General features: G+C 45.6%; 7 protein-coding genes across 7 annotated transcripts; 3 read left to right on the top strand and 4 right to left on the bottom strand.

Moving 5' to 3' along the window:
- Positions 1 to 40: 40 nt before the first annotated feature.
- Positions 41 to 902, bottom strand: VTP01DRAFT_8468 (uncharacterized protein; the record flags this gene model as incomplete). The annotated part of the gene is made up of 2 exons (XM_069387592.1): positions 41 to 652; positions 723 to 902. 2 exons carry the CDS (start codon positions 900 to 902, stop codon positions 41 to 43), a joined length of 792 nt encoding a protein of 263 aa, XP_069241346.1.
- A 234-nt stretch (positions 903 to 1,136) lies between these two features.
- VTP01DRAFT_8467 (uncharacterized protein) lies at positions 1,137 to 2,610 on the bottom strand (the record flags this gene model as incomplete). The annotated part of the gene is made up of 5 exons (XM_069387591.1): positions 1,137 to 1,441; positions 1,596 to 1,653; positions 1,704 to 2,170; positions 2,254 to 2,411; positions 2,477 to 2,610. The coding sequence occupies 5 exons, from the start codon at positions 2,608 to 2,610 to the stop codon at positions 1,137 to 1,139; spliced, it is 1,122 nt and encodes a 373-aa protein (XP_069241345.1).
- A 346-nt stretch (positions 2,611 to 2,956) lies between these two features.
- VTP01DRAFT_8466 (uncharacterized protein) lies at positions 2,957 to 4,212 on the top strand (the record flags this gene model as incomplete). Its single annotated transcript, XM_069387590.1, has 7 exons — positions 2,957 to 3,013; positions 3,069 to 3,207; positions 3,269 to 3,391; positions 3,455 to 3,552; positions 3,618 to 3,744; positions 3,802 to 3,887; positions 3,952 to 4,212. The coding sequence occupies 7 exons, from the start codon at positions 2,957 to 2,959 to the stop codon at positions 4,210 to 4,212; spliced, it is 891 nt and encodes a 296-aa protein (XP_069241344.1).
- A 549-nt stretch (positions 4,213 to 4,761) lies between these two features.
- On the bottom strand, positions 4,762 to 5,456 carry VTP01DRAFT_8465 (uncharacterized protein; the record flags this gene model as incomplete). Its single annotated transcript, XM_069387589.1, has 4 exons — positions 4,762 to 5,009; positions 5,070 to 5,223; positions 5,282 to 5,371; positions 5,430 to 5,456. The coding sequence occupies 4 exons, from the start codon at positions 5,454 to 5,456 to the stop codon at positions 4,762 to 4,764; spliced, it is 519 nt and encodes a 172-aa protein (XP_069241343.1).
- A 352-nt stretch (positions 5,457 to 5,808) lies between these two features.
- On the top strand, positions 5,809 to 8,067 carry VTP01DRAFT_8464 (uncharacterized protein; the record flags this gene model as incomplete). Its single annotated transcript, XM_069387588.1, has 6 exons — positions 5,809 to 6,504; positions 6,569 to 6,624; positions 6,686 to 7,188; positions 7,262 to 7,417; positions 7,471 to 7,507; positions 7,569 to 8,067. 6 exons carry the CDS (start codon positions 5,809 to 5,811, stop codon positions 8,065 to 8,067), a joined length of 1,947 nt encoding a protein of 648 aa, XP_069241342.1.
- A 135-nt stretch (positions 8,068 to 8,202) lies between these two features.
- Positions 8,203 to 8,943, bottom strand: VTP01DRAFT_8463 (uncharacterized protein; the record flags this gene model as incomplete). Its single annotated transcript, XM_069387587.1, has 1 exon — positions 8,203 to 8,943. One exon carries the CDS (start codon positions 8,941 to 8,943, stop codon positions 8,203 to 8,205), a length of 741 nt encoding a protein of 246 aa, XP_069241341.1.
- A 1,107-nt stretch (positions 8,944 to 10,050) lies between these two features.
- VTP01DRAFT_8462 (uncharacterized protein) lies at positions 10,051 to 13,382 on the top strand (the record flags this gene model as incomplete). Its single annotated transcript, XM_069387586.1, has 11 exons — positions 10,051 to 10,113; positions 10,173 to 10,208; positions 10,268 to 10,378; positions 10,449 to 10,682; positions 10,746 to 10,800; positions 10,867 to 11,675; positions 11,744 to 11,834; positions 11,889 to 12,052; positions 12,121 to 12,364; positions 12,436 to 12,884; positions 12,936 to 13,382. 11 exons carry the CDS (start codon positions 10,051 to 10,053, stop codon positions 13,380 to 13,382), a joined length of 2,703 nt encoding a protein of 900 aa, XP_069241340.1.
- Between the last annotated feature and the right edge of the window lie 16 nt (positions 13,383 to 13,398).

Genomic DNA, 13,398 nt, shown 5'->3' with positions numbered 1-13,398 from the left:
TAAATCATGATATGCTGTACAAAGAATAATGAGAAATGATCTAATGCTTTTGTACACGTTCCAAGTACGCGTTCCATCCAGCTTCCTTGTAACGCTTTGCCTGGAACTCGATCTGGTCGGGGTTGCCATAGATACCACGTCCCACGATAATGACATCGCATCCAGACTCAACAATGACCTGGTAAGGCGTTCTATATTGCTGACCGAGTCCATCTCCCTTGACATCCAGTCCGACACCAGGTGCCATGACAACGAAATCTTCATCGTCTTTTTCGTTCATCTTGTGCTGGGCAATAAATCCAAAAACAAAGTCTTGGTTACGTCGTGCCATCTCGACGGATTCGGTCGTGTAGCTGCCCTTAGTCAATGCACCCTTGGATGACATTTCAGCTAATAACAACAGTCCTCGACCGAGAGGAAGACCGACTTCGCGCAATCCGGTGATGATACCTTCGCCAGGCACGGTGTGGGCGTTCGTAATGTGTGCCCAGGAAGCGATCTTGTAAACACCTTTTCCGTACTGATGCTTGACCGTGTTGCCGATATCCGCAAACTTGCGATCCTCAAATAACAAGAAGTCGTGCTTCTTTGCCAACTCGCACAGCTGCGCAACAAGGTCTTCGTCAAAGTCATCAATGATATCAATGTGTGTCTGAAGAACTATTGCGTCAGCCTAGCTGGACCCATTTTCTCTCTCGTCCTATTGCAAATCGAGATCTGACCTTTAGAATGCAGATGTAAGGTCCACAGGCATCAGCAATGTGAAGGAGTTCTTTCTTTGTGGTCACGTCGGCAGCGATAGACAGATTCGTCTGCTTACGCTCCATGAGCTCAAACAGAGCTTTAGCGCAACCATTGGGATGTCGTGCAGCGCGATCAGCGTAGGTCTTGAAAGTGTTCATACCGGCGGGGGAAGAGGGTGCGACGAAAGAAAGAAAAAAGTGGTTGACAGAATCAATGTATTCCCGCTCCACAATCGTGTAACAACATCACACAGACTTCCCAATCGATGTAGGTCGCTAAGTGCTATATGTTGTTAGAAGAGTTGAATGCGTTAACAACAACTTACAAACACGCCAAGTCTGATGCATCAACACCTTTGACCAACAGTAGAACCTTCCTGTTGATAGGTCAAACTAGATTTTATTTGTATTAGACGAAGCAATCTGTTCATCCTTCGTAGATGGCGTCAAGGGCGGCAACGCATCCGTCAGTTCCGTTGTAGATATAGCCTCATTGATGGAAGGCAGATGCTGACCTTCTAGATGACTCTTGCCGTCACTGACAGATGGAAACTTGTGCGACAGGGGTATCGAAAAACTGTATACATCACTGCTCCTTGCTGAAGAGGGAAGAGAAGAGTTGGTCAAGCTCGTTGAGCCATCACTGTTAGCTGCGTTATCCATCATGATACTCCTTTTAGAAGAATGCTTGGATGATTCTGTAAATTCTTTTATTGTGATGCACTTTAGTACAACGGCACTACTCAGCAATAGACACAGGCTTACTTTGTAAAGATAGCACAAGTGGATCGTTAGGACCTAGAATTTGTTACGATGTTGATATCGGTTGTTACTCATTTCTACATCACTTACCGATACCCGATTTTCTACTTTGAAGAGTCCCAGTCGCATCCAAGACTGCACTTAGGATCTGTAGTCGCATGAGATATAAGCCCCGTTTGGAAACTTTCGTATACTTACATCATACTGCTGCTTCTGCATTTTTTGTATAGCTGCAGTTTCTTCCACAATAGATTTGTGCATAGTCTCGATAGCTTGCATCTGCTGTTTTAGACTATTGAACTTGTTTCCAACGCGTTCCTTGACCTCCATGACCTCCTTTGATGCGGCGGTTTGGTCATCCCTTGACCCTTCTTCCTGATGCTGCTGCTGCTGCTGCTGCTGCACTCTCGTTGCAGACGTCCCAACTTTGCGACGAATAGAATGCAGCTCGGCCGGTTCGCCTCGTTTGAAATGATCGTTCTTAAACAAATACACAGGAGAAGAACGAAAAGTATGCATAGAGGACGAATGAGACGTCTGCGGCGGCGGCAAAGACGAGGATGATGATGATGCCAGTCGATAGTCAATATTATCAGGTGGATCATCGTTTGTAGCCTGGAGGAAGTTGAGCTTGGATGGTGTATATACACGCCGAAAACCGTACACTAAATGCATTACAAGAAAGAGCAAAGCATTGCTTAGCGTTTATAAATTTTCAGATGCACGATTGATTCTTTGATCGCTTTACTGTTCAATTGTCGCACGAAACTCTGCCAGTTGTTGTGCTTAAAGTAATGCGGTAGGATTCGCTTTGAAAACGCAAAGATATTCGGAATACAGATAGTGTCACCCTCTCGTTCGTCCAGCCACCGTATGTGGTCGTGATTGTTTTTGTCATTTACTATACTACAGAGCGAGTTTGTTGATACACTGGACCCATTGATGGGGGCAGACAGAACAAGAGAACTTACACCCAGAGCTTTTTGATAAATGCAGGCAATGGCGGATGTGTGTGTGTGGATGATGCTTCCGACATCGTACTACTTTCACGCGAATTGCTTGCTGTATCCATTGCATGCGTCGACCTCTTTAAAGGGGCCGCCATGGCGTTCGCCTTTGATGGATACAAGCTTTCTGAGCTTACAGAGGTAAAGAGAGAAAAAAAAAGAGAGAGAGATAAGGAAAAAAAGAAAGGACTGTGTAAAATCCAAAGTAAATGGTTGGAAGCTCGGCTGAAAATATCCCAATTTACAGTCCAAGCAACTAAACTTTAATTCCGGAAAGGACAATTTGTCATTGACGGCAACTGCAGAAAAAAAAGGACTTGTGGATAGGAAAAGAGCGGTCGACAGAATATTGGAAAGAATAATTTCATGCCTTTTTTTTTAATTTTTTTGTTCTGTCGTCTTCGGTCAATAAGAACATTCGAAGAAAGTTCGATTCCGACACTCATGCTTTTCTGGCGCCTATTTTCAACTACATGTCGAGTGGCTCATGAAAATCCTTTGGTACGGGCCATGACACTGCACAGTCCCGCGACATTGTATTGATCACTCCCAGCAGGGATTGCCGAACCACAAGCCTGCACCGACTATACCCCGCGCACAGCGAGGTCTCCCAAAGAAAGTCCCCATTACCGGCGTCAAGAAGGTTGTAGCCGTCGCTTCCGGTAAAGGCGGTGTGGGAAAGTCTACCACAGCAGGTAAAGTGCCCTTGCAGCCACGTGTCTATACAACTATGCATATTAAACCAACTGTACATAGTCAACGTCGCCTTGGCTGCAGCTGGTCTCAAAAAGCGTGTTGGTATCCTTGACGCTGATATCTTTGGTCCTTCCATACCTTCCTTGATGAATCTCCACGGTGAACCCGAAGTAACTGAAAAGGGTATGCACGAATTTTTCTCGACGAATATACATTCAGTCTCTGACACTCACTTGCCGTTGCTAGGCAATAAACTGATACCCTTGACCAATTATGGGGTAAAATGCATGTCAATGGGTTTTCTGGTGGACAAGGAGGCTCCCGTTGTTTGGAGAGGTCTGATGGTATGAAAAAATAAACATAACAGTTGATGGTCTAGATATGCTCAGCGTAAAGTTTTTCAATGCAGGTTATGAAAGCATTGCAGCAACTATTGCATCAGGTGGATTGGGGACAGCTGGACTTGTTGGTTATTGACATGCCACCGGGCACAGGGGACGTTCAACTTACTATTAGCCAACAAGTAATTGTAGATGGTAATGTTGACACGTATGATGGACAAGACATATGAACATTTATATTCTTTTGTGCAGGTGCCGTCATCATCTCAACACCTCAAGATATCGCTTTGATAGATGCAGTGAAGGGTACGAATATGTTCAGAAAAGTCAATGTGCCGGTTTGTATACGCGAACATGGACATCTTCTAGCAAAAATTTTCCTAATCTACATGCGCTGGTTAGATACTGGGTATGGTCCAAAATATGTCGCTGTTCGTCTGTCCCAACTGCAACCACGAGAGCCATATTTTTGGTCACGACGGAGCTGTGAAGAAAGCGGAGGAAATGAACATCCCGCTTCTAGGCCAGGTGCCTTTGCACGGCGATATTTGCGAGCTGTCCGACTCTGGAAAGCCCATCGTCGTCTCCAAACCCGATAGCCCCTTTAGCGCGCATTATAGATCCATTGCCTCCAATATCCTACAAAAACTTGAGCTTGCATAGATCCACAAAGCAATGTTTGTGTGACCTAGAAAAAAAATTTTTTCTTCACTTGACAGCTCCACTCATATCGGCGCTTGAAAGCGACAAGAAAGATATAAAAGAGGTGCTAAGCCTGGCAGTGCCAAATGTTTTTTTCTTTAGGAAGACCAATTGTCTTAAAAGCATTCGTGTGAGATGGCTTCGGCTATCGAAGACGCAACGAATTGTCGTACAATTGAAGAAAGACTCTAGAGCGACTTTTTGGGTGCAGTTGATGCGTAGGTTAGGAGCTTCGTCTCTGCCGATGGCGTCGAGTGCAATCAGTTGCTCTAAATCTCCCTTTGCAATTTCAAAACAATGAAAATGAGAGGCATTCGAATCACGTACTTGACAAAAGCCCCGGCTTACCTGATGTTAGGCGGCGAGTCTCTGCGTGATTGCAATGCTGTTTGGCACTGGATGGGGTGGCTGGTACATTCTGCTATGTAGTCAATCTTGACTAGCTTGGATCTTACGGAAAACTGTTTAATGGAATAGAAATAGAATAAAGGGACTATGTACAAATGGCTACTACTTGTTGAGAGAACCTCCAGTGGAAGGGTACAACTCTTGCAGAGTGCGGTCGTGTTCTTGCTCTAATTCCTCCGCTGACTTGTCTTGGAGGAAGGTTGGATGGTCTTTTGACTTTTCTCTGAGAGCTATTCTGTCAAACTGCCCAATATGACGCACAGAACATACATAGTTCGCGTGCAATCTATTCTGCCGCTGTGCTGTACTTTCTTCTTCAGGTTGTACCTTTGAAACAGCGGGTATGCGCACTGTATCCGCACTTAATTAGAAGCCGCAAACTGCATCGCGTTGAATTATATTTTACTAACCTCCTCCTCCTCCTGCATCACCTTTGCTGCTAGGTTCCTTTTTTTGCTCTTGAAGTTCAAACAGCAAGCTGGTGCCTACTGCTTCTTCGATACGCCCGGCAAAGGTGTCGCTTTCACCCAGCTGGAAATATGTCTCATCGTTACCGCCCAGACCCTGTCACATCATCCTGTAAATACACGACAGAAGGCTCTTTTGAAAACATTGATCTTACAAGAAAGACTGCTTCTGCCTTGGTCTGCGCAGCGTGGAGAAGTGCATCAGATGACATGTCTGTGCCAAAGTCCATAAGCACGACCACCGACTATGCATTGCTCAGATTTAGCGATTAGTCCGTGTGTGGCATTTGCCAAAGTGGCTACCTCTTCCTCGTATTCATCGTCGCTCATCTTCTGCGCAGGTCAGCAACAGTCTGAGTGAGTTTCCATGCGTTTTGGGATTCATGCGGATTGTGTGGCTTGAGTAACTATTTGCAAAAAGGGATCCGCGTCCAGTGCGCGCGCGTAGTTGCCAACTTTGTAAGGGAGAGGATGGTTGTTGAAGAATGTCAGATATGGCTACCGTGTGCTGTTGATCCACTGCTATTAGGCCGTGTCTGTTTGGACGGCTTACGTCTTACGCTGATAAATATGTGTACAAAGGGGGGAACCCATGTGGTCCTGCGCTGCTGCTGCTTCCATTTTTGTTTATCTATTTCCCTTTTTCTCTTGCAACTTATGTCATGAACACGACATCGAGGACATGAGTCAAGGTCGAAATCGTCTTTACTTTGGAGCCTCGTTTTCTATATCTCTGCTACCTGCTCTAGTGGGCGTGTACTTTATATCGCACGATCGGACAGCTTTGAGCATTCTGCTATTCATCGTCTCCGTTCTATGCATGGTGCTGTCGACCGTCATTTTCCTCGGGTACAAGACCGTGAAGCATGGTCTTCCCTTGGTTACTTCATTTTTGAACGCCATCAACGAGATACTCAAGCCCATATCTCAGGTTATCTCGCACACAAAGATCATTGGCCCCATTGTTTCAGCATTTATACGATGCAATTTCTTCGTGTGGTTCATACTCTTGCTCATGAGTGACCACATGATACGGATGGTGCTCAGGCGCTTCGTGGGGCAGCACCCGACGAAACGTGATTTCTCTGTCATCAATGCTATGGATCCCAAGTTCAACTTGTTTGACGAAAGCATCCCACCTACAAAGCATCTGCAAAACAGCGATCTTTTTAAGATGAGGAAAAAGATGGCTGCAGATTCCCTTGGAGGAGATAAATCGTGGATAAATATGTTGCAGAGACCGAGATACTCCAGATCACTAGCATACACTCTCAGTGTAGCATCAAAGCTGGTCTACGAGGACATTGCCGTCATCAAACATGAATTGACTAAGACTGGCTTTGACGTTGCAAATACATTTAAACCCATTGCGTATTTGGTAATGCAGTTGGCACCATTTCTTCACATTATAATAATAATTACTGATCTAAAGAGTTCTTTAGAATATATGTGCGTTTATAGTCGAGAAAGACAATGATATACTTTTAGTATTCAGAGGGTAAATATCCATACTCTGTGTCATCTGTAATTATAGTTGTTAACGTCTAACATCAATGCAGAACGAACCCTATGAACATACAAAACTACATGACAAATATTAATATGAAGATGGGGGCTATCAATGGACCTTGGGGCCCGATGGGCAAGGTGCACAAGGGTTTTTGGAATGCGATGGGTGACCCCGCGCCACGAAAATCAACGTCGATGAACCAGTCAGCGACTGAAGTCCCTTCATCGACACTCCACATTGAGCTGACAAATGTATCAATATATCGAACGATCGCATCCACAGTCAAGGCAATTGGCTCCATAATACGATTTTTGACATTAAACATCTTCCATCACGTGACCGACCCTGTGGATACAAGCTGGATCGGATCACATATTGATATTCGGTCCAAGAGCATGTACGCACAGGCCGAAAAGCATATCATGGATTTGATCGAAGCTCGTGAACGACGACCATCTCGGTTCAGCGGCGTCGATTCAGGCGATGCAAGTATCAGACCTAAAAGCCGATTATTTATAACTGGCCATTCTCTGGGTGGAGCGTTAGGAACAAGTAAGTTCCATTACTTTATTCTTTTTTGTTGTAATGTTTATTTGATTTTTTACTCGTTGGTATTTCTCTTCAGTCTTCCTTGCTAAGATGGTGCAGTCAAAAAGTCCCTTGCTGGAACATTTTGGAGGTCTATACACTTATGGGCATCCAAAGATTGGAGATGCAGATTTTGCCAGAGTTTTTGGACCGCACATGTACAGCAAAATATTCCATCACGCATATAATAACGGTAACCTGTTGCATAATTGTAAGGATTGGGCGTTGCTGATTGACTATGTTTAGACATTGTCACACGTGTTCCATCCTGGCTCGAATACGAGTGAGTTTCTTCCTCTTCAAGTCCTGAACATGATGTAACTCAAAGCATGTCTTGCACATAGCACTCCACCTGGAACGCTTGTATTTATAGACTCGGCTTATCACATTAACCTTTATCCTCCAAATCCTCGCACGAACGAACCAGTACCTATACGTCCGATTTCTTACCTCCATTTGTCTGGATTGCTCAACCATCACGTAATACGACGCATGATTCACGAGAATTCCATCCGCATTCTGTTCCGAATCATATTCCCATTCTTCCTGAATGATCATTTTCCATCCGACTACTGCGATGCGCTGCGACGTGGCTCAGTAAGCTGGGTAATTATGGGCACTGCAGGACTTCAAGGCGGTGATCTTGAGGAGGAAGGTGTCGCAGAAGATGCTACGGACGAATATCGAGAGGTTATGAGGAATGCTGCCTGGAGACAGCGTCGGTGCAGCGTTGTCGATGTGCATGATGATGACGACGATGATGATAATAGCCATCCTGCCACGTATAGAGCTATCCAATCTGTAAATCCATTCCCACTAAATGCTCTCTGCGGAGAGAAATAAAGTATAAGCATATATACGCAAGTATTGCTTCATTTTAATTGATGCCATTTTTAAGTCAGAAATCATGCGGGAGTCGCTGCAAAGAAAAATGGTTAGGTGAATGTGCAGGATTCCATGGATGGAGAAATAGGTTTTCTACGAATCCATCTCCTGTGCATCTGGTTGGTATCTCTGCGATTGTCCAAGTATGCAAGACTCGCTACCGTATTTTGGATGGTGGAAAATAAATGGTATGATTGGCACGCGAGCCGTTCCGGGAGGTTGCAAGATAACGGTGCGCTGGGCGTGTGCCCCGGTACGCTGCTGCTGGTGCTGTTGCAAGTATTGTTGTCGCTGCTGTTGCTGCTGCTGTTGTTGTTGTTCTTGATATTCCTGCTGGATCGGTTTCGGCCGAGGGATTTCGTAGGTTGGATAAGGTGTAAATGGACGAGGGTGCATGACGCCTGGTTGTGTTTGCGTTTCAGGTAACGATGATGACACCAAGGTCGAGAAAGGTGGTAGACGTGTGAAAGCAGACTGTGCAGAAGAAGGAGATTCCTCCGGAGCAGAAGCGTATTGGTAGAAAGGTTGTGGATTACTGGGAGCAAGAGGAGCAATTGAAGGATTCACAAAGGCTGCTGCTGTGGATGGATCACTCGAAGATGGTTGCTGCTGTGGGAGATCTGTAGAGTAGAATGTGATCCTTCCTTGAATACGTTCGTGCGGTTGCTCGGATGGATGATCTTGCGATAGATGTTCTTCTGCAGATGTGTCTGTCGCCGTAGTAGCAACGGTAGGCTGATCATCGCTCGTATCCTCATCAGCTACCCGTTCCGATACTCGGCGGTTGCTGCCGTTGGAAGTGGCTGCTTGCTGATCCTGACTTCGTCGTCGCATTTTTTGTCTGTAATTTTGGAACCTTGGAGTTGGAAGAAGAAGCGTAATGGGGAGAAACATGAATTAGTGGTGAATTTAACGATCAAAATTTCCTTATCACCCCAAAAAAGCAGGCGCAAAACAAGATCGTTGTTTACTTTGCAAAAAGTGCTACTATGCTCGCCTGCTTACCAATAATAGACGCTTTCAGCGCGCATATGAACAAGCGTTCCTAGCTCATGGCACTGTTGATCTTTCGTTGGCGTCTGGGTGACAGTGTTGAAAAAATTCACCAAAATTTCCTCCTGTTCTCGAGTCGTCCGAGCTCGACGACGAGCAACTGTGCTTAGAGATATTATGTTGCCGGGATTGCCAGTCATGGTACGAGAAGAAGAGTTACAACGGAGCCGATTCCTTGATAGGATAGAATAATCTTTTTTCTTTTCTTCATTTACGTTATTCATACATCAGAAACCTTTACTGATAAACAACTCTTTTTTTTTCGCCAGATGACAGTACGCACTTCAAACCCTAGAATCTTGAACTGCGGAAATTGGACCATCTGGCGTGATCTTTTTTACTCTTGAGACAATTATAGAGTTGCAAGGTACTGTAATCCTCCCCGTTGCAACTACAATACATATGCCTCGTGAAATGAGTAAAGAGAAAAAAATTTGTTTCCTCCCGACGGACGCTTTTTGAACAGAGGCTTATCTGTACCGAAATTGTGGTAACAGACCCCGTTCACCATGCAGCTGCCCATCTTCTATTCCAGGCACAAGAGTTTACGTCTCCCAACGAACACGGAATCCTTTGCGGTGGTGTTCAAGCCCGAATGCCCTGGCATGTGAAAACGATCGTAAAAGACATTCACATGCGTTTCAGACAAAGTATCCCAGAACATAATCCGAGTCACCATGACGATCACCTTTGACACGTCCCCTTTGTTCTGAATGTGAGATACTGACGAATGTCTCTCAACGATTGGATTTGCCAAGCGGGCGGGGCGTGCGGGCCCCAATACATGTGACAAACAAGGCAGGCGGGAAAAGCGGTGATTCAGGATCGGCTTTACGGCACTGAAAGCAGCACCCGCCAGCCCGCCTCTTTCTCGGCGGTTCAACACGTATGGGGGCTACTGACAGCAAGCTGGCTTTCCGAAAGGGCGTCTTTCGACTCTTTGAAGAAAAGGTTAGACTTTAGGACAAAACTATAGAATTGGGAAGCTCAAACGACGATCCACTTTGCAGAACATTCCGTTCAACGCCGATGACTATTGGTCGTTGGTACGACCTCACCTGTCCTCGCAATAACTGTGAGATAAACTGACAATGTTATTTTGTAGTTTTGGACACTTCCAGAGTCAATAGACGATGTGTACTCGCTGATTGGAGCTAGCGACATTCGACGCGCTCGAGATTCCAGCCGAGAAAATCTAGAGACTCTTATTGACAAGGTATATGCAACCAACCGACTGTATGGTTTATCAGACTCGAGGCTAATGAACGACGTTGTAATCCATCCAGCTTCTCAACCACATCAGTGCAATCATTGATGCGCCCAATTTTCCGGCAACACCGCAGTCTTTGCCTCAGTTGCTAAACTGCATACGCGTCTTGTCTCGGATCATTCCATATATCTTTGAAGTTCCTGATTCAGCAGAGTACGAGGATAAGATATTCTGGGTGCCTCGATCTGTAGAACGCCCACCGGAGCCCATCAATGAAAACAATGCTGCCCAAGAAGGATCGTCTCAGCAGGTACTGCGTTCGTTTCCTAGCAATGCTACCTGACATCCTCTAAAAGCCTTTTTCCTGCTATAGAAAACACAGCCACATTACGATACCCTTCCACCGCGAGGCGATGTTTTAATGTCACGTTAGTCCACATAACCTTGGAAACTATATGCCCTAAATAATTAACATTGGATTTATTGGACCACAGTGACTCTACGGTGCCTGTTTTTGGCCGGATTTACTTTACCTGCGACCATGACGAACGAAGACGGCAGTCGTGTCAACTATGTTGTTTGGGAATCCGGTGTTGGATCGTCATCGCCTATCGCATCGTCTCGCGAGAATGATATGAACCGCATAGAAGTCTTGCGCCTGTTGACGGTTCTGCTATCCCGTTCCATGTACGTCCCGCCAAGCCAGGTGCTATCGAAGGAGGATCGATGGCTGCATTTTATTGTCACAAAGACGGAGCGCAAAACCATCTTGGCACTCCTGTGCAGTCTTCTGAACACGGCCTGCAAATACAATCCTCTCGGTTGGGGTGTGCCTTACAACCACATTGTCTTCACCGATACCCGCGAACAACTAGTTGTCCTATGTCTGCGTACTCTTCTCGTCATTCTCGATTATCACTCACCGAGGGTTGCGAGCGTCATGCGCCAGTTGGATCAGCAAGCATCGGCATCCCCGAACGAAATCGTTTCCGGTGTAGACTTTTCTGCTATCCAGGATCCCGAAAAGAAAGCATTGGCAGAGAGACAGATGGCTCAATCCGGCGGCTCAGAAGATGCTTTGGGCGGCGACATGGACTTTGATGAAAATACTGACAATGCATTCAGGCATTATCTTTCAAAACTGCATCGAGCGCAGGACTTTCAGTTCCTCATTGACGGTATCTATCGTATCCTCAGCAACCCCATGCAGGCAACAAACACGTACTTGCCTGGTTCAACCAAACGTGTACGATGTCACGTTGAAATGATGATGCTCTTCTGGAAGCTGCTGGAGATCAACTCTGTAAGTGTGCAAAATGTTGCCATGGATATTCTTGTACAACAATATTTATTTCTCCCACACCACAAAAGAGATTCAGAAACTACATGATGGAAACCGAAAGAGCATTGGACTTGATGGTTGTCTTAATCTTCTATGCCATGGAGAACAAGGTGAATCTTGGTACGTTCACTATTTGCCACAGGTCACATTCTGCAAACTAACACTGCATGGTAGCTCAGGTCGGGTTAGTCCGCATGTGCGCCTTTATCTTGCAAACGCTTTCGTCTGACAGGACATTTGGAGTCAAATTGAACCGATATTTCGATGGTCATTCTTCTCTTCCAGCTTCGATCAGAATACCAGCATTCAACGGCACTTATGCTGATTTCCTCATCACTGCAAGTATCTTTGACAACGTGCCCCACTTCAGGCTCCTAATCTTTTATTTCTTTTTCTTTTGAAATAGTCCATCTACATGTTGATCGCTACGTCGCGAGGAATTCTGTCAACACTGTATCCGGCACTCATACTTACTATCACTAACGTTTCGCCATATCTGAAATCGCTGTCTGTCACGTCATCCAGCAAACTCGTTGGGTTATTTGGCTCCATGTCTGCGCCTGGATTTATACTCGCAGATGAAGCAAATCATCGTCTAGTCGGATATCTCTTGGAGGCAATTGGTAACATAATTCAATATCAGTATTCAGGTAGTTTAAGCATTGCGATTCAAATAACTATGCTTTGTAAACTAAAGATATCACCTTCCTTTCCCACACAGACAATATCAACCTCGTTTATGCACTCGTGCGCAGTCAGGCAAAGATCGAGAAATTACGAGACATGACTCTGGAAAGTGCTGTTGCCGAGCTGGAGAGAATTCGACAGCTGAAGGAAGAAAAGATGCGACGTAGCTTATCCTCAAACTCACAGCAGCAACAGCAGCAACAACAGCAACAGCAAACAACAGAAAATACTGACGCATCTGAAACTCAAGGATCAACTACAGATACCACTGAGAACTTATCTGACAAGGCAAAAGGCAAACAACCGGAATCTGCGCAAAGTACAGTCACAGCTGCCAGCAGCAACAGCGATGGTGAAGGCACTAGCAACAGCCAGGCCCAAAGAAGTACGCCACAGAGACAACAGAGTTCTTCATCAGTCGGATCAAGCTTTTCCAACGTGGTGGCACGATCAGTGCATGGATTCCAGCCAACAGAAGAATGGGTAAGTGGGATAGCGACTTACAGACGCTATATGCTAAAACAAATCTATTAGTTCAACGCATGGCATTCTGTCCTGCCTTTGCAACCAGTCTTGGCACTTGTCGACTATTTGGTTCCTGAGGTCAAGGCATTGGCCGCAAAGGAGCCGCTTATCTCAGATGCTCAAGTGCTTGATCTCTTGCGTACTATCACACCTGTAGGCATCTTACCTGCACCTCAGCCCATTTTCATTCGTAAATTTAGATGGGGAGAGGCACTTGTTATCTGGTTCAGAAGCATGCTGTGGGGACAGGCATACGTGTCTTCCATGACCGAATATTGTCCTTGGAATGGAACCCACATTAAACTGTTCCAGATCAAACACCAAGCATCCTCATCCTCGTCCTCGTCTTCCGGACAATCTGAGCAACAGCAACCCCCGCAAGCACCAACTTCACCGCAAGCACCAGCAGCAGCACCAAAAGCTACCTCCCAAACAACCACGACAACTGTACAATAGATATGCTGATTGTCAT

Source organism: Rhizomucor pusillus (genome assembly GCF_041956525.1).
Source record: "Rhizomucor pusillus strain CBS 183.67 unplaced genomic scaffold VTP01scaffold_5, whole genome shotgun sequence".
NCBI lineage: Eukaryota > Fungi > Mucoromycota > Mucoromycetes > Mucorales > Lichtheimiaceae > Rhizomucor > Rhizomucor pusillus.
Note: the sequence above shows the minus strand (reverse complement) of the source record. Positions and strands in the feature narration are given on the sequence as shown.